We start from the raw sequence: 18,577 nt of genomic DNA on the forward strand, positions 1-18,577 counted from the left end.
TACCCATCCTCCCTATCAAATGCTATGTCTTATCATCTCGAGACTACTTTTGATGACTGCTAATGTTAAAAAAAATTTTTTTTTTACTGTTTATTTATTTTTGATAGAGAGAAACAGAGTGTGAACAGGGGAGGGGCAGAGAGAGATGGAGACACAGAATTTGAAGCAGGCTCCAGGCTCTGAGCTGTCAGCACAGAGCCCTACGTGGGGCTCAAACCCACAAACCTGGAGATCATGACCTGAGCCAGATGCTTAACCGACTGAGCCACCCAGGTGCCCAGACTGCTAAACTTTTAAATTCACAATGTAATAGTGATGGCTGATAAAAACCAGACAAGACATTGGGAGGGGATTTCGAAGCAATATTCTGAGCCGAAGGAATGACGCACAAAAACAAAAGTTGTCCACTTTTTAGGCCAGCAGTGGAGCTACTTTGGAGCATGTGTTTTTCAAATGTACCTGGCAGATCATATGCCTTCCTTCACCACTTAAATCACATCAGGGTGCCCCTCTCCACACTGTAGGGATGACTCAATGGTGAAAGTCCTTCTCACTTTACTGAATAATCTTAGCTAGACTAACTACTCATATCAATATTAAGATTAAGGGAGGAATAAAAGTCGTTTATATGTTGTCAATTATGAATTTTAAGTGGAAATGGTTTGTGTAAAAATGAAAATAAGGCAATGACCTAGCCTACAAAGAGCTGGCCCATGGAAGGTCTTAGGGTTTCAGTTCAATTACAATAAGGCATCTGTCTCTGTGATGCTGAATCGGCTCCTTAACCTTATCCCTTTAGTACTTTCTGCAGAAGCCCAGTAAGCTTCTTAAGAGAAAAGCAGAAAACCACATCTGTCAAAATTAGAAAGTGGTAACTACAAGGAAACAAAATAAATCACAGGGTCACTGGAGAATTTTGTAATGACTTAAGTCCCCCTTGAATACATTGCCTCTTCTTCACTCTTCTTCCACCCTGATGATGTCAGCCAGCTTTGATTCCTTTGATAGGGAGCCAAAAAGAAAATTCAGCTAGGCTGGCTGTGTCCTCAATATATTCATCATGGACCATGTAGCTATTACTTTGCCTACAAAGAGAGAAAAGGAAAGTGAAGGTCTTATTTACACTGGATCAAGAACATCTGACAAAAACGGTAAAATCCAAGCCTCCAGAAATTTCTCAAAGTATCTGCAATGATGTCACATAGACAAAATACTTTGAGATGAAAATTGTGGAGTTGTGGAACTTTGATATGAAAAACTTTGGAGATCGCTTAGACTACCCCCTCGTCTTTTTAATATATGAAGACACTAAGATTGGAGAGATTATATACAATTCATTTGCGTTTGCTTTCTTGTTTATTTTGCTTTACTCTCTTGGAAATAGAATATAACCTGGCCATGCCACGATCAGCCAGTAGGGGGCATTCACTCCCCTCCACAGAATCTTTGTTCTCATTCAGAGATGGTGTTTTCTCTTCCGTTTCTCGGAATTACCAGAGCTCTAAAGCTTCTTTCCTTTTCACCACTTTTTTTATTCCCTTCTCAGTTCAGTTCCGTGATACAGAATGCGTTGTGGTAGGAGAGGGGACTGGAGAATCTTGCTCTGCTTTAGAAGAAAGTGGGCGGCACTAAAACCGAGAAATCTTCATCACGGTGCAATAGTACAATACGACCACTAGATGACAGCACAGACTACACATACCCAGCCGGACCACACTAATACGTGTCCTCTTCCTGTCAAAGGAAAATCACAATGATTTGCACTTAACAGTACAGCACTATTAAAGGAAAAGATTAATGATATAATGCCAAATGACTCAGGGGGAAAAAGTTCCTGCTATCAAGGAAAATGCAATTATTTATGTCGAATGTAGACTGACTAATGATGTTTGTTGGTTTCTCTGAATACTGAGCATATTTTTAAGGTTTCATCTCTTACCTACATGTAAAAATTTTATCTCTGGGAATGCTAGGAGGTACAAGTGAACACTATAGAAACAGAAACTTTCTATAGTGCATTTTGCACAATGAAAATACAACAATCACCTCAATTAATGTTAGCTGCCAACCTTACTCCTCTCTGTTAATATAGTCTTTGTATTTCCAACATCATGATTTTGATCATGATTCCCACCATTCTTCCAGTCTCCCAGTCTCGAAAATTTGAAGTCATCTTTGATCCTTCCATTTTCAAGATTTGATTTTTTCTTTCTTTCTTTCTTTCTTTCTTTCTTTCTTTCTTTCTTTCTTTTTTTTTCTTCCAATTTATGTGTTGAGGGGCATCTAGGTGGCTCAGTCAGTTAGGCGCTGGACTCTTGATCTCAGCTCAGGTCCTGATCTCAGGTGGTGAGTTCAAATTGGGCATGGAGCCCACTTAAAAAAATTGTGTTTTCCTTCAAAACTTCTTTTGCAGTTCCTTTGTATTCCCATTGCCACCTTTTGCCTTAATATCAATATATATCTAAATCAGCCTCCTTGCCTCAAGTCTTCCTAGTTTACTCTCTTCTATATGTAGTTTTGCTAATACATGTTAATCATACTTCTTTTTCTAATATCTCTTCTCTGGCAAAAGTGTTTTCCCATTGCCTATAGGAGAAATTCTATTCTGTTATGATGGTCTTATGTTATTATTCCTTTGCTAATACCACACTGCCTTGATCATTGTAGCTTCATAGTAAATAAATTTTAAAATCCTTCAACTTTATTCTTCTTTTTCAAAGCTGTTTTAATTAGTCTAGTTCTTTTGTCCTTGTGTACAAGTTTTCAAGTCAGCTTTTCTACATCTACAAAACAATTCTGCTACGATTTTGATTGACACTGCATTAAATCTGTAGGTCAAAGTGGTGATAATTAACATCTTATTGTGTTGAACTATCCAATCAATGAGCATGGTATGCCTCTACCTGGGTCTTTTGTGATTTTTTTTTATCAGTGTTTATAGTTTTAAGCATACAGATCTAATATGTATTTTGTTAGATTTATACCTAAGTGGTTTATGTTTTTGGAATTCTTATAAATGTCATTGATTTAGAAAGTGTTGGCTTCCAATTGTACGTTGTTAGTATATAGAAATGTGATTGATTTTTTATTCAATTTTTAAAATTGTGAAAAACACATAGCATGAAATTTATCATTTTAACCATGCTTTGGTGTACAGCACGGAATTATTAAGTATATTCAAATTATTGTGCAACCATCATCACTATTCATTTCCAGATCTTTTTTTTTAAATTAAGACATTTTTTTTTTTTACAGAAGCTTAAGGTTCACAGCAAAATTGAGAGGGGGGTATGGAGACTTTCTACATAGCCACTTTCTCTACTCATGTATATCCTCCCCTATTATCAACATCTTCAAACAGAAGATGTACATTTGTTACAATTGATAGACCTACATAGATACATGATAGTCACCCAACGTCCATAGCTTATATTATACTTCACTCTTCATGTTCTTTCTATGGATTTGGACACATGAATAATGACATGTATCCATCATTATAGTATCATATGCAGTATTTTCACTGACCTAAAAAGCCTCTATGCCTCACCTATTTATCTCTTTCCCTTCAACCCCTGGCAACCACTGGTCTTTTTACTGTCTCAGTAGTTTTGCTTTTTCCTCAATATTATATATCAGAACCATACAGTATGTAGCATTTTCAGTTGACTTCCTTCACTTAGTAATATGCATTTAAGTTTCCTCCATGTCTTTCCATGGCTTGATAGTTCGTTTCTGTTTAGCACTGAATAATAGTTTATTGTCTGTATGTACCACAGTTGATTTATCCATTCACCAACAATATGGGTTGTTTTCTAGTCTTTGCAATTATGAATAAAGCTTCTGTAAAAATCCGCATACAGGTTTTTGTGCGGGCATACGTTTTCAACTTCTTTGGGTAAATGCCAACAAGTGGAACTGCTGGATTATACGGTAAGAGTACATTCAGTTTGTAAGAGATCACCACACTGTCTTTAAGAACGGCTGGACCATTTTGTACACCCACCAGCAATGAACCAAACTTCTTGTTGGTCCACATCCTTGCCAGCATATGGTGTTGTCTCTGTTCCAGGTTTTGACCATTCTAATACATGTGTGGTGGTAGCTCATGGTTTTTTAAATTTATATTTCTCTGGTAACATATGATGTGTAGCATCTTTTTATATTCTTATTGGCCATTTGTATATTTTCTTTAGTGCCATGTCTGTTAAGGTGTTTGGCCCATTTTTAATTGGCTTGTTTATTTTCCTTATTGCTGAGGTTTAAGAACTCTTTGTTCATCTTAGATAACTATCTTTTATCAGATGTGTCTTTTGTAAATAATTTTTCCCAATCTGTGGCTTGTTTTCTTGTTCTCTTGACATTACCTTTTGCAGAGCAGAAGTTTTTAATTTTAATAAAGTCCAGCTCATCCATTTTTTTTTTCATGGATCATGTCTTTGGTGTTGTATCTAAAAAGGCATCACCATACCTAAGGTCACCTAGCTTTTCTCTTATGTTATCTTCCAGGAGATTTATAGTTTTGCCTTTAACGTTTGCATCTGTAGTCCATTTTGAGTTAATTTTGTGAAGGGTAAGGTGTGTATCTGGATTCATTTTTTTGCGAGTGGATGTACTATTGTTCCAACACCATTTGGTGAAGAGACTATCTGCGCTCCATTGTATTGCCTTTGCTCCTTTATCAAAGATTAGTTGACTTTGTTTATGTGGGTCTATTTTTGGTTCTTTGTCCTGCTCACTGACCTGTTTGTCTATTCTTTCACCAATACTATACTATCTTGGTTACTGTCATTTAAATATTAAGCAATAAGTACAATAAGCGGCTTATTAGGTACATCCGTTCTCCAACTTTACTCTCCTTTAATATTGTATTGGCTATAGTGGGTCCTTGTCTCTCCAGATAAACTTTAGAATCAGTTTGTAGATATCTGCAAAATAACTTTCTGAAATATTGATTGGCATTGCATTAAACCTAAAGATCATATTGGGAAAAACTGACATCTTAATAATTTAAAATTTTTCTTTCCATTAACATGGAATATCTTTCCATTTATTTGGTGCTTTTTTGATTTCATTCATCAGAGTTTTGTAGATTTTCTCATATATACCTTGTACATATTCTGTTAGATCTATATCTGAGTATTTCATTTTTATGTGATAATGTTAAGTGGTACTTTGTTTTTATTTTTAAATTCTACTTGTTCATTTCTGATATATAGGGAAGGACTAACTCTTTTATATTAACCTCATATCCTAAAACCTCACTATAATCCCTTAGTAGTTCTGAGAGTTTTTTGGCCACTTCTTTAAATTTTTTTACATAGATGTCTTCTGTGAACGAAGACGTTTTATTTCTTTTTTCCCCAATCAGTATATTTTTTTAAATTTCATTTTCTTATAATATTGCATTACCTAGGACTTCCACTATGATGTTAAAAAATATCAGTGGCTCATTAGGTTGAGCATCTGACTCTTGATTTCAGCTCAGGTCATGATCCTGGGGTTGTGGGATCAAGCCCTATGTCAAGCTCTGTACTGAATGTGAAGCCTACTTAAGATTCTCTCCCACCCCCCCTTCCCCACCCAACCCTCCCCTGTTCACACTGTCTCTCTAAAATTAGAAAAAAAAATAGTGGTAAAAGGGAACATATTTGACTTGTACCTGGTCTTAGTGGGAAAGCTTCAAGCTTCTCACCATTAAATATGATGTTATCTGTAGGTATTTTGTTGCTCTTCTTTATCAAGTTGGGGGAGTTCCCCTTTATCCCTAGTTTACCAAATTTATATCATGAATAGGTGTTGGATTTGTCAAATGTGTTCTCTGCATTTATTGATATGATCATGTGGTTTTTCTTTTTACCTATTGATGTTATGGATTATAGTAATTGATTTTTTCAGTTTATTTATTTATTTTGAGGGGTGAGGGATAGAGAGAGAGGGAGAGAATCCCAAGTAGGCTTTGTGCTTAATTTATACATTTGGAGTGGATAGCCTCTATTTAATATTTACAACTGGCCAGTTAAAAGAAGAGAAACCAATTATACAAAGGCTTTCATTTGACATTTTCATTCTTTTTTTTTTAATATGAAATTTATTGTCAAATTGGTTTCCATACAACACCCAGTGCTCATCCCAACAGGTGCCCTCCTCAATGCCCATCGCCCACCCTCCCCACCCTCCCACTCCCCATCAAACCTCGGTTTGTTCTCAGTTTTTAAGAGTCTCTTATGTTTTGGCTCCCTCCCTCCCTAACTTTTTTTTCCCCCTTCCCCTCCCCCATGGTCTTCTGTTACGTTTCTCAGGATCCACATAAGAGTGAAAACATTGCCAAGTAGTATTCCATTGTGTATATAAACCACAATTTCTTTATCCATTCATCAGTTGATGGACATTTAGTCTCTTTTCATAATTTGGCTATTGTTGAAAGTGTTGCTATAAACATTGGGGTACAAGTGCCCCTATGCATCAGCACTCCTGTATCCCTTGGGTAAATTCCTAGCAGTGCTACTGCTGGGTCATAGGGTAGATCTATTTTTAATTTTTTGAGGAACCTCCACACTGTTTTCCAGAGCAGCTGTACCAGTTTTATTCCTAGGTATTTTATGATTCTTGGTGCAATTGTGAATGGGATCAGTTTCTTGTCCTTTTGTTACTTCATTATTAATGTATAGAATGCAACTGATTTCTGTACATTAATTTTGTATCCTGGATTTTACTGAATTCATGTATCAGTTCTAGCAGACTTTTGGGGGAGTCTGTTGGGTTTTCCGTGTATAGTATCATGTCATCTGCAAAAAGTGAAAGCTTGACTTCATCTTTGCCAATTTTGATGCCTTTGATTTCCTTTTGTTGTCTGATTGCTGATGCTAGAACTTCCAACACTATGTTAAACAACAGCGGTGAGAGTGGACATCCCTGTCGTGTTCCTGATCTCAGGGGGAAAGCTCTTGGTTTTTCCCCATTGAGGATGATATTAGCTGTGGGCTTTTCATAAATGGCTTTACGATGTTTAAGTATGTTCCTTCTATCCCTACTTTCTTGAGGGTTTTTATTAAGAAAGGATGCTGAATTTTGTCAAATGCTTTTTTCTGCATCGATTGACAGGATCATATAGTTCTTATCTTTTCTTTTATTAATGTGATGTATCACATTGATTGATTTGCAAATGTTGAACCAGCCCTGCAGCCCAGGAATGAATCCCACTTGATCATGGTGAATAATTCTTTTTATATGCTGTTGAATTTGATTTGCTAGTCTTTTATTGAGAATTTTTGCATCCATATTCATCAGGGATGTTGGCCTGTAGTTGTCTTTTTTGCTGGGTCTCTGTCTGGTTTAGGAATCAAAGTAATGCTGGCTTCATAGAATGAGTCTGGAAGTTTTCCTTCCCTTTCTATTTTTTGGAAAAGCTTGAGAAGGCTAGGTATTATCTCTGCTTTAAATGTCTGGTAGTATTCCCCAGGGAAGCCATCTGGTCCTGGACTCTTATTTGTTGGGAGATTTTTGATAACTGACTCAATTTCTTCGCTGGTTATGGGTCTGTTCAAGTTTTCTATTTCTTTGTGTTTCAGTTTTGGAAGTATGTGGGTGCTTAGGAATATGTCCATTTCTTCCAGGTTGTCCAGTTTATTGGTATACAATTTTTTATAGTATTTCCTGATAATTGTTTGTATCTCTGAGGGATTGGTTGTAATAATTCCATTTTCACTCATGATGTTATCTATTTGGGTCCTCTCCCTTTTCTTTTTGAGAAGCCTGGCTAGAGGTTTATCAATTTTGTTTATTTTTTCAAAAAACCAACTCTTGGTTTCATTGATATGCTCTACAGTTGTTTTAGATTCTATATTGTTTATTTCTGCTCTGATATTTATTATTTCTCTTCTTCTGCTGGGTTTGGGGTGTCTTTGCTGCTCTGCTTCTAGTTCCTTTAGGTGTGCTGTTAGATTTTGTATTTGGGATTTTTCTTGTTTCTTGAGATAGGCCTGGATTGCAATGAATTTTCCTCTCAGGACTGCCTTCGCTGCATCCCAAAGCATTTGGATTGTTATATTTTCATTTTCATTTGTTTCCATATATGTTTTAATTTCTTCTCTAATTGCCTGGTTGACCCATTCATTCTTTAGTAGGGTGTTCTTTTTTTTTTTTAATTTTTTTAACGTTTATTTATTTTTGAGACAGAGAGAGACAGAGCATGAACGGGGGAGGGTCAGAGAGGGGGAGACACAGAATCTGAAACAGGCTCCAGGCTCTGAGCTGTCAGCACAGAGCCCGACGTGGGGTTCGAACTCACGGACCGTGAAATCATGACCTGAGCCGAAGTCGGCCGCTTAACCGACTGAGCCACCCAGTCGCCCCAGTAGGGTGTTCTCTGACCTCCATGCTTTTGGAGGTTTTCCAGACTTTTCTCTGTGGTTGATTTCAAGTTTCATAGCATTGTGGTCTGAAAGTGTGCATGGTATGATCTCAATTCTTGTATACTTATGAAGGGCTGTTTTGTGACCCAGTATGTGATCTATCTTGGAGAATGTTCCATGTGCACTTGAGAAGAAAGGATATTCCGTTGCTTTGGGATGCGGAGTTCTAAATATATCTGTCAAGTCCATCTGATCCAATGTATCATTCAGGGCCCTTGTTTCGTTATTGATTCTGTGTCTAGATGATCTATCCATTGTTGTAAGTGGGGTATTAAAGTCCCCTGCAATGACCACATTCTTCTCAATAAGGTTGCTTATGTTTGTGATTAATTGCTTTATGTATTTGGGGGCTTCCGTATTCGGTGCATAGACATTTATAATTGTTAGTTCTTCCTGATGGATAGACCCTATCATTATTATATAATGCCCTTCTTCATCTTCAGCCTTTAATTTAAAGTATAGCTTGTCTGATATAAGTATGGCTACTCAGCTTTCTTTTAACTTCCAGTAGCATGATAGATAGTTCTCCATCCCCTGACTTTCAATCTGAACGTGTCCTCAGGTCTAAAATGAGTCTTTTTTAGAGCGCAAATAGATGGATCTTGTTTTTTTTATCCATTCTGATACCGTATGTCTTTTGGTTGGAGCATTTAGTCCATTTATATTCAGTGTTATTATAGAAAGATAAGGGTTTAGAGTCATTGTGATATCTGTAGGTTTCATGCTTATAGTGATGTCTCTGGTACTTTGTGGTCCTTGCAACATTTCACTCACAGAATCCCCCTTAGGATCTCTTGTAGGGCTGGTTTAGTGGTGACAAATTCCTTCAGTTTTGTTTGTTTGGGAAAACCTTTATCTCTCCTTCTATTCTGAATGACAGACTTGCTGGATAAAGGATTCTTCGCTGCATATTTTTTCTGTTCATCACATTGAAGATTTCCTGCCATTCCTTTCTGGCCTGCCAAATTTCAGTAGATAGGTCTGCCACTAGTCTTATGGGTCTCCCTTTGTAAGTTAGAGCCTGTTTATCCCTAGCTGCTTTCAGAATTTTCTCTTTATCCTTGTATTTTGCTCGTTTCACTATGATATGTTGTGCAGAAGATTGATTCAAGTTATGTCTGAAGGGAGTTCTCTGTGCCTCTTGGATTTCAATGCCTTTTTCCTTCCCCAGATCAGGGAAGTTCTCAGCTATGATTTAAGTACACCTTCAGCCCCTTTCTCTCTTCTTCTTCTGGAATTCCTATGATATGGATATTGTTCCATTTGATTGCATCACTTAGTTCTCTAATTCTCCCCTTATACTCCTGGATTTTTTTATCTCTCTTTTTCTCAGCTTCCTCTTTTTCCATAATTTTATCTTCTACTTCACCTCTTCTCTCTTCTGCCTCTTCAATCTGTGCTATGGCCACCTCCATTTTATTTTGCACCTCATTTATAGCATTTTTTAGCTCCTCATGACTATTTCCTAGTCCCTTGATCTCTGTAGCAATACATTCTCTGCTGTCCTCTATGCTTTTTTCAAGCCCAGCGATTAATTTTATGACTATTATTCTAAATTCTTGTTCTGTTATATTGCTTAAATCGTTTTTGATCAGTTCGTTACCTGTCACTACTTCCTGGAGTTTATTTTGAGGAGAATTCTTCCATTTCATCATTTTGGATAGTCCTGGAGTGGTGCGGAACTGCAGGGCTCTTCCCCTTTGGTGTCGGAGTAACTTGCGTTGGTGGGCGGGCTGTAGTCAGACTTGATGTCTGCCTCCAGCCCACCACTGGGGCCACAGTCAGACTGGTGTGTACCTTACCTTCCCCTCTTCCAGGAGCAGGACTCACTGTGGAGTGGTGTGGCCCCTGTCTGGGCTACTTGCACACTGCCAGGCTTGTGGTGCTGCTTTGATGGGATCTGGTCAAGGGCGTATTAGCTGGGGTGGATCCGCAAGTTGCACAGGGGCAGGAGGGGAAGGCTTAGCTCGCTTTGCAGTTGGTGGTCCCCTGGGGGAGGGGCCCTGCAGCACCAGGAGGGAGGCAGGCCCATCGGAGGGATGGATCCACAGAAGCACAGCACTGGGCCTTTGCGCCGTGCAAGCAAGTTCAGTGATGGGAACTGGTTCCCTTTGGAATTTCATCTGGGGGTGGGAGAGGGGAATGGCACTTGCCAGGGCCTTTGTTCCTATGCTGAGCTGAGCTCTGTCTTTCAGGGCACAACGACTCTCCCTCCTGGCATCCTCTCGCCCTCTCTGCTCTGCGAGAGCAGAGCTGTTGACTTTTAACATTCCAGAGGTTAAATCCTGATGGCTATCAGAATTCACGAAGTCCAGCCCCTCTGCTTTTACAAGCCAGACTCAGGGGCTCTGCCTTGCCCAGTGGTCTGCCTCTCCACCACCCCAACTCCCTCCTGCCAGTCCGTGTAGTGCACACTGCCTCTCCACCCTTCCTACCCTCTTCTGTGGGCCTCTTGTCTACCTTGGCTCTGGAGACTCCGTTCTGCTAGTCTTCTGGTGGTTTTCTGGGTTATTTAGGCAGATGTGTGTGGAATCTAAGCAATCAGCAGGATGAGGTGAGCCTAGCGTCCTCCTACACTGCCATCTTCCCCTCTGAGTCAACATTTTCATTCTTAAACTTTGTTGTGCACAAGACCACAGGTATTAGATTCAGTAGATCATCAGTGGGCTTGAGGTTCTGCATTATTCAGAGGCATCTCAGCTGATTCTGATGCAGATGTGGTTTGGGTCACATTTTGAGAGACAAAGCACTAAAATTGATCAAACATTCATGATCATCACTTTAGATTTTGAATTCTTCTTTTTTCTTAATAGGAAAGCCTACCTTATAAATCAAACAAGAAAAAGAAATAAAAAGCATCCAACTGGGAAAAAGAAGTAAAACTATCACTATTTGCAAATGAAATGATACTACATATAGAAAATGCTAAAGATTCTACGAAAAATATTTAGAACTAATAAATGAATTAATTAAGGTTTCAGGATAGAAAATTAATATACAGAAATCTGTTGTATTTCTATGTATTAATAATAAACTATCAGAAAAAGAAATCAAGAGAATACTTCCATTTACATTTATATCAAAGAGAATAAATACCTAGGAATAAATTAACCAAGGAGTTGAAAAACCTGTACTCTGAAAACTAGAAGACATTGATGGAAGAAATTGAAGATGACAAAAATAAATAAATTACTAGTCAAAGCAATCTATAGATTCAATGCAATCCCTATCAAAATATGAATGGCATTTTCCACAGAACTAGAACAAATCATCCTAAGATTTGAAATCCTCAGATTTCAAAATATATTATTTACATTCAAACAGTATGGCACTGGCACAAAGTACACATATAGATCCATGGAACACAAGGGAGAGCCCAGAAATAAACCCATATTATACAGTCAACTAATCTACAAAAAGGACCAAGAATATAAAGTGGGGAAAAGACAATCTTTTCAATAAATGGTACTGGGAAAACGTGACAGCTACCAGCAAAAGAATGGACCTGAACCATTTTCTTATACTATATACAAAAATAAACTCAAAATGGATTAAGGACCTAAATGTAAGACCTGAAACCATAAATCTCCTAAAAGAAAACAAGCAGTAACGTGTTGGACATTGGTCTTAGCAATAATTTTTGGACCTGTTTCCTCAGGCAAATGCAACAAAAGCAAAACATTTGGATCTATGTCAACCTAAAAATCTTTTGCACAGCAAAGGAAACCATCAACAAAACAAAAAGGCAACCTTCTTAGTGGGTGAAGATATTTTCAAATGATATAGCTGATAGGAGTTAAATATCCAAAATATATAAAGAACTTATACAATTCAGCACCAAAAGAAAAATAAATCAAACAATCTGTTTAAAAAATGGAGAGAGGACCTGAACAGACATATTCCCAAGAAGATATAGAGATGACCAACAGATATATGAAAAAATACTTAACAATGCTAAGCCTTAAGGAAATGCAAATCAAAACCAAAATGAGATATTACCTCACACCTGGCTAATATCAAAAAGACATGAAATAACAAGTGTTGGTGAAGATATGGAGAAAAGGGAACCCTCGTGCTCTGGTGGTGGGAATACTGGTGCAGGCACTGTGGAAAACAGTATAGAGTTTCCTCAAAAAATTAAAAATAAGAGTACCATACATGCCAGTAATTCCAATTCTGAATACTTGCTCAAAGAAAATGAAATAATTTCAAAAAGATATATACACCCTTATGTTCAGCATTATTTACAACTGCAAGATATGAAAGCAACTTAAGTGTCCATTAATAGATGAGTGGATAAAGATGTGATATGTGTGTGTGTATTGTGTACACACACACACACACACACACACATCAATGGAATATTATTCAACCATAAAATGAATGAAATCTTGCTATTTGCTACAACATGCATGAACCTAGAGGGTATTATGCTAAGTGAAATAAGTAAAAGAGAGAAGGACAAATGCTGTATGATTTTACTTTATATGTGAAATCTAAAAAAAAGAAGAAATAAAACAATAACACACTCATAAATACAGAGAGCAAACTGTTGTTTGCCGGAGGAAAAGGGTTAGGGGGATAGGCGAAATAGGTGGAGATTAAGAGATATAAATTTCCAGCTATAAAATAAGTGAGTTATGGAGATGTAAAGTACAGCATAGGGAATATAGTCAATAATATTGTAGTAACTATACATGATTACAGATGTTAACTAGACCTAACATGGTGATCATTTCATAACTTACATAAATGTCAAATTGGGGCACCTGGGTTGGCTCAGTCAATTAAGCGTCCATCTTCAGCTCAGGTCATGATTTCACTGCTCGTGAGTTTGAGCCTTGCATCGGGCTCTGTGCTGACAGCTCAGAGCATGAAGCCCACTTTAGATTCTGTGACTCCCTCTCTCTCTCTGCCTCTCCCCGCTCACGCTCTCTCTCCTTCAATAATAAATAAACATTAAAAAAAAGTCAAATCACTTTGTGGTACACCTGAAACTAATATAATATTGTATGCCAACCACACTTAAATAAAAACTGGTTTATGAAAAATTATGTATAGCAGTGCCATAATTTTATTTTTATATGTATATATAAAATGTTTATATTATTATGTAAATATAAATATATGTATTAATTACATATAATAAAGTATACATAAAAATAGCTACATGTATAGATAAATGATGGCAGAAATATATACTAAAAAGTTAACTGTTCTTATCAGTGATTAGCGAATTATAGCAGTTTGTTTTCTTTTTGCTGTTTTGCATTTTCATTGTTTTTTCTGCCATTAACCTGTAATGTTTTTGTTTGCAGAAGAAAGAAAGAAGCTATAAAAAGAACAGTCACAAAAGTCTATGTTAGAAGTGATTTGTTGATTATGCCTATAATGCCCAGTAGGTTGACTTCATTCTACAGGGAATCTTTTGGTGCCATTGAGGGAATTTCAATACTATGTTCACAAACAGGTTTGAAGATGGGAAGAAATAAATATCTTCCCTTCCAAACAGTATTTTTCAAAGAAAAATAACATGAAACAAATAGTTGTCTTTGACATTTTTTTCTTGTATCTTAAGAGCTCTTCATGAAAATTTATATTTTATGGCATCTCTGCATCTTCTTATAAGCATTAGGTGAGAATACAGTACTTTATTTTATTGTCAATTATTCTTTCCAACCAAACTATTAGAAAATTCCACTTTAGTACCAAGAGTTTTTCATGAGCTATCAAAATTCGTGAAAAATATTTTTCAGATGATTTAGTTTCCAAATGGAACATCCTGAATTGAATAGCTAAATAAACATTATGTGTGTTTCCTCTGAAAACTTTTAGACATCAAGCTATGTCTTTGTAGAATGAAGAATTGAACTCAGGCAATTCAGTTATGGCATTGTGTGCTTTACTATCATGCTTATGCTACCTACTAAAGAGCAGAGGGGGGTCATAGTCACACAGACTGTGGGTGGAAATGTACCTTAGAAAATCTGGTGCTTTAGATGAGAACCTCAAAACAAGGGTCATAAAGCTCATAATTACTTGCCAATTCAGACGTGGAATAGAGATTCAAAGCCTCTGAAATATTGTTACATTATTGTTAATTTGGGGGGGCAGTATAATGAATTATAAAACACATTTAATATTTTTTGTGTCTTTGAAAATTAAAATTCATTCTGGCATTTCATTTACATGGAAACACAAACAGAACGAGGAAGATTTCTAACTGTTAAGAATCATAGTTATGGGGTTTTTTAAAGGAGTGTATGATTTCCCCTTCAACTTGGATCTTTTTTAAGATGATACTTTGCTGGAAACATGCACACACACACAAAAGAGTTCGCCACAACTATTAAGAGCCACAACTTGTTATATTCTGTGAAGGGCGGAAAATAAGGATAATAGGGTGTTTGTAGCGATTTGACAGCAGCGTGCTTACTTGATGATTACTGCTGATACTAACAGCGTCTCTGTTTCTTAAGGTCTAATGTAAATCTCAAACACGTTTTCTCTTTTTCTATTTCCAGTGAAGATTGAGAAGAACAGTTTTCCTCCAAATGGTTTCCTTTTTACAGGGGAAAAAATTCCAGGTGACTTTTTATAGAAAATACCTCAATTCTCACATGTATTTTTATTGTTCAAACATTATTCTCATTAGAACTGAATATTTCACAAACTCTGTCTTCCCTCAATTTTCTGTACTGTTCTCTGTCTTTGAATCACCAAGCTGGCACTTTAGGGAAATGTTTCAGGCCAGTACAGACTTGGGGAATGAAGTCTTCAGCTTCTGTACAGAACTGGTGACTGGGTTATAGGAGTAAACATGGGGCGCCTAGGTGGCTCAGTCGGTTGAGCGACCGACTTCGGCTCAGGTCATGATCTTGCGGTCTGTGAGCCTGAGCCCTGCGTCGGGTTCTGGGCTGATGGCTCCGAGCCTGAAGCCTGCTTCTGATTCTGTGTCTCCCTCTCTTTCTGCCCCTCTCCCACTCATGCTCTGTCTCTCTCTGTCTCAGAAATAAATAAACATAAAAAATTAAAAAAAAAAAGAACTAAACATATGCGATAGAATGATACCCACTTGGGTAGTCTTGGTATGAAAGCCTGGGAGCTGTGAATCTAAGAACGGGAAATATTCCTTTGAATGGTTATATATTTAGATCAGCTGTTTGTAAATGGGTAGATCCTGTTTTAGATACCAAGGCAGGGATCTGAATACACAAAACATATTTTATGTTCAGACTTGTGCATTATTTGTGAAATGCATTGTGATGGTGAGGACTGAGGTTTTCTTCTCCTGGGTCTCCACAAGATCTAGCCTTCTCACTTGCTTCCTTAGGCTTGTAAAACTCGTGGATACATTTTTAGTCTGGGACTCTTATCTGTCTTGACTGGATTTATGTTAGTCATTACCTATTACTGTGATTCATCTTTTTTCATTTGCTTTGCCTTTTAAACAAAATTTATAATTTCTACTATTTAAATTGAATCCACCTTTTCAAAACACTGGTTATTTTTTCTACTGAGGTGTCATTTGTAATGTTTCATTCCACCTTGACTTTGATAGTCCTACGTGTAATCCCAAAAAGAACAGGAAAAGAAAAATCCTTCCAATCACTTTAGAATTTGTGCCTCTGAAATATTAAAACATATTCTCAGTTAATTGGATGGTAATTGTTTTATTTGGCCTATAAAATGACGGCCTTTGGATCCTTCCCAAACCTGTCAATAAGCTGGTGGTGTCTTTGTTTCTTCACTCCTCTTCAAAGGGGGGCTTTTATTTTTTTATCTTGGGTGCGACACCAGGTAGAGTTTCTACGTGTGACTGAGCTAAGAATGACAGCGTTCTAACTGAGGAGGTACTACACAGATATTTGGTGACTGAATGAATGATTATACTCACATATGAGAGTTTATTGGGGATAATTAAAAAGCGTTAATTAGAAATTAAGAGTGGTTTTGAGTAATATAAAATCAAAAGACTTGATTAGGTATCTGGGGTGATTTATATGAATATATAATCAAATAACAATGATAATGGACAGTAAAAACAGTAATGCAATATTAATTTACTGTCTTCTTATTTAACCTATTAATGCCTTAAAGGAACTGAATGATGTATATCACTAATATCAAAGACAGAGTCCATTTTTCATTCAATAGAAAAGATACACAAGATTTTCTGAAAAAGGGTAATAATAACACTTTTGAAACTGAACTGCTGCTGTTTTTAGAGACTTTCATATAAAATGTATGTTTTTATTCTCAGTTCTGAAAAACAATTCACTGTTAATATATTCAATTCCAAATATGTATGTACTTAAAAGCCTTTTTAAAAAATCTTTCTCAAAATTATTTATTATATACTTAATGCCCTTAAGTGTGTTTGTAAAAAAGAGAAACACTGTCCCTTCATATTTGTTGAGAAAGTGCCATCTGAAATAGGGAACAGACATTACCATTCAATAGCAGTTTTCATGACCTTTGATTGTTTTTTTTCCTTTACCTATTCTCTCATGGTAGTAATCAGCCTGAGTGGATATGATGGAGACAAACAAGACACAGGTGACGCAGTTTGTTCTCACAGGACTGACAGATCGTTCAGGAATGCAGGCCCCCCTTTTCCTGGTGTTCTTGGTCATCTACCTCACCACCATGGTGGGCAACCTCGGACTGACTTTCCTCACCTGGAAGGACCCCCATCTTCACACCCCCATGTACTTATTCCTTGCTAGTTTGGCCCTTGCAGATGCCTGTTCCTCATCCTCTGTGACTCCAAAGATGCTAATGAATTTTTTATCTAACAATCACATGATATCCCTGGCCAAATGCATCACCCAATTTTATATTTTTGCTTCCAGTGCCACCACAGAGTGTTTCCTCTTGGTAGTGATGGCCTATGACCGCTACGCAGCCATATGCAACCCCTTGCTTTATCCAGTGGTGATGTCCAACCGACTCTGTACCTGGTTGATAAGTGTGTCATATGCGATTGGTTTTCTGCATCCCGTCATTCATGTGGGATTATTGTTTAGATTAACCTTCTGCAGGTCCAATATAATACCTCATTTCTACTGTGAAATTTTGTCACTATATACAATTTCTTGCACTGACCCATCTCTTAATGCATTGGTGATTTTTATTTTTGCTGCTTGTATACAAGCTTTTACTTTTACGACCATCATGGTGTCTTATACCCGTGTCCTCTTTGCCATCCTGAAAAAGAAGTCTGAGAAGGGCAGGAGTAAAGCCTTCTCCACGTGCAGCGCCCACCTGCCCTCTGTCTCTTTGTTCTATGGCACTCTCTTCTTCATGTATGTGCGTCCTGGGTCTGGGCCAGATCAATATCAGGATAAAATGTATTCATTGTTCTACACGGTTATAATCCCCCTGCTAAACCCCTTTATTTATAGCCTAAGAAACAAGGAAGTTTTAGGTGCACTGAGAAAAGTGATAAAGAAATAAATATTTTTTTGGGGGAAAGCTTTCATTATTCCTTATGTTTTCCTCTGTTTAAATAAAGCATAATGTGGGGTTTGCACATAGTGGGGACTTAATCTATAATCGTTAAATGAATGAATAAAAAATTTAGAGTAGATAGACTTGTCTTCATCATAAGTTGTTGTGATCATCAAAATAATTAATGAACATGGTAAAGACAGGCTCCATTTACTTTGTGTTGTTGTTGTTTTTAATCCATCTTCAAAGACAAAAGTGAAACAGAAATCTCCAAATTACTATATCTTTGTAACATGAAGAGCTTTGTGTTTCCAGATACTCACACTTCAAAACTCCTTTGAGTTTATAGTTTTTACAGGAAGACACATCCTGTATAAGCCCTATTTTTAAAAAGGACTCATGCCTTTTTAAATAATTCTTGAATGGGTACATTTTCAAAACCTTGTCTTTAGTAGTTATTTATAATTACCCAAACAATACAAAAACCAAAGTAATATTGTTAGACTGAATATGACAATATATAACCTATTGAGGCATTTAAAATGAACATCTCTACAAGGTTTAAAAGTAATTTTGCAAATTATATTTGTATTGCAACCATTGAAAAGTTAAAAAATTTAACAATCATATATTTAAGAGAAAGCAATTTTCCTGCAATGTAATGAAAAGTTCTAAATTCTTTAAAATGTCTACCTTTTAATTTATCAAGC

General features: G+C 36.9%; 1 protein-coding gene across 1 annotated transcript; it reads left to right on the forward strand.

The window, feature by feature from the left end:
- The first annotated feature begins 16,949 nt into the window (after positions 1-16,949).
- On the forward strand, positions 16,950-17,873 carry LOC106982973 (olfactory receptor 5AC1-like). Its single transcript, XM_015081131.3, has one exon. It carries the CDS (start codon positions 16,950-16,952, stop codon positions 17,871-17,873), a length of 924 nt encoding a protein of 307 aa, XP_014936617.3.
- The last annotated feature ends 704 nt before the right edge of the window (positions 17,874-18,577 follow it).

This window comes from Acinonyx jubatus, chromosome C2 (genome assembly GCF_027475565.1).
Source record: "Acinonyx jubatus isolate Ajub_Pintada_27869175 chromosome C2, VMU_Ajub_asm_v1.0, whole genome shotgun sequence".
Taxonomy (NCBI): Eukaryota; Metazoa; Chordata; class Mammalia; order Carnivora; family Felidae; genus Acinonyx; species Acinonyx jubatus.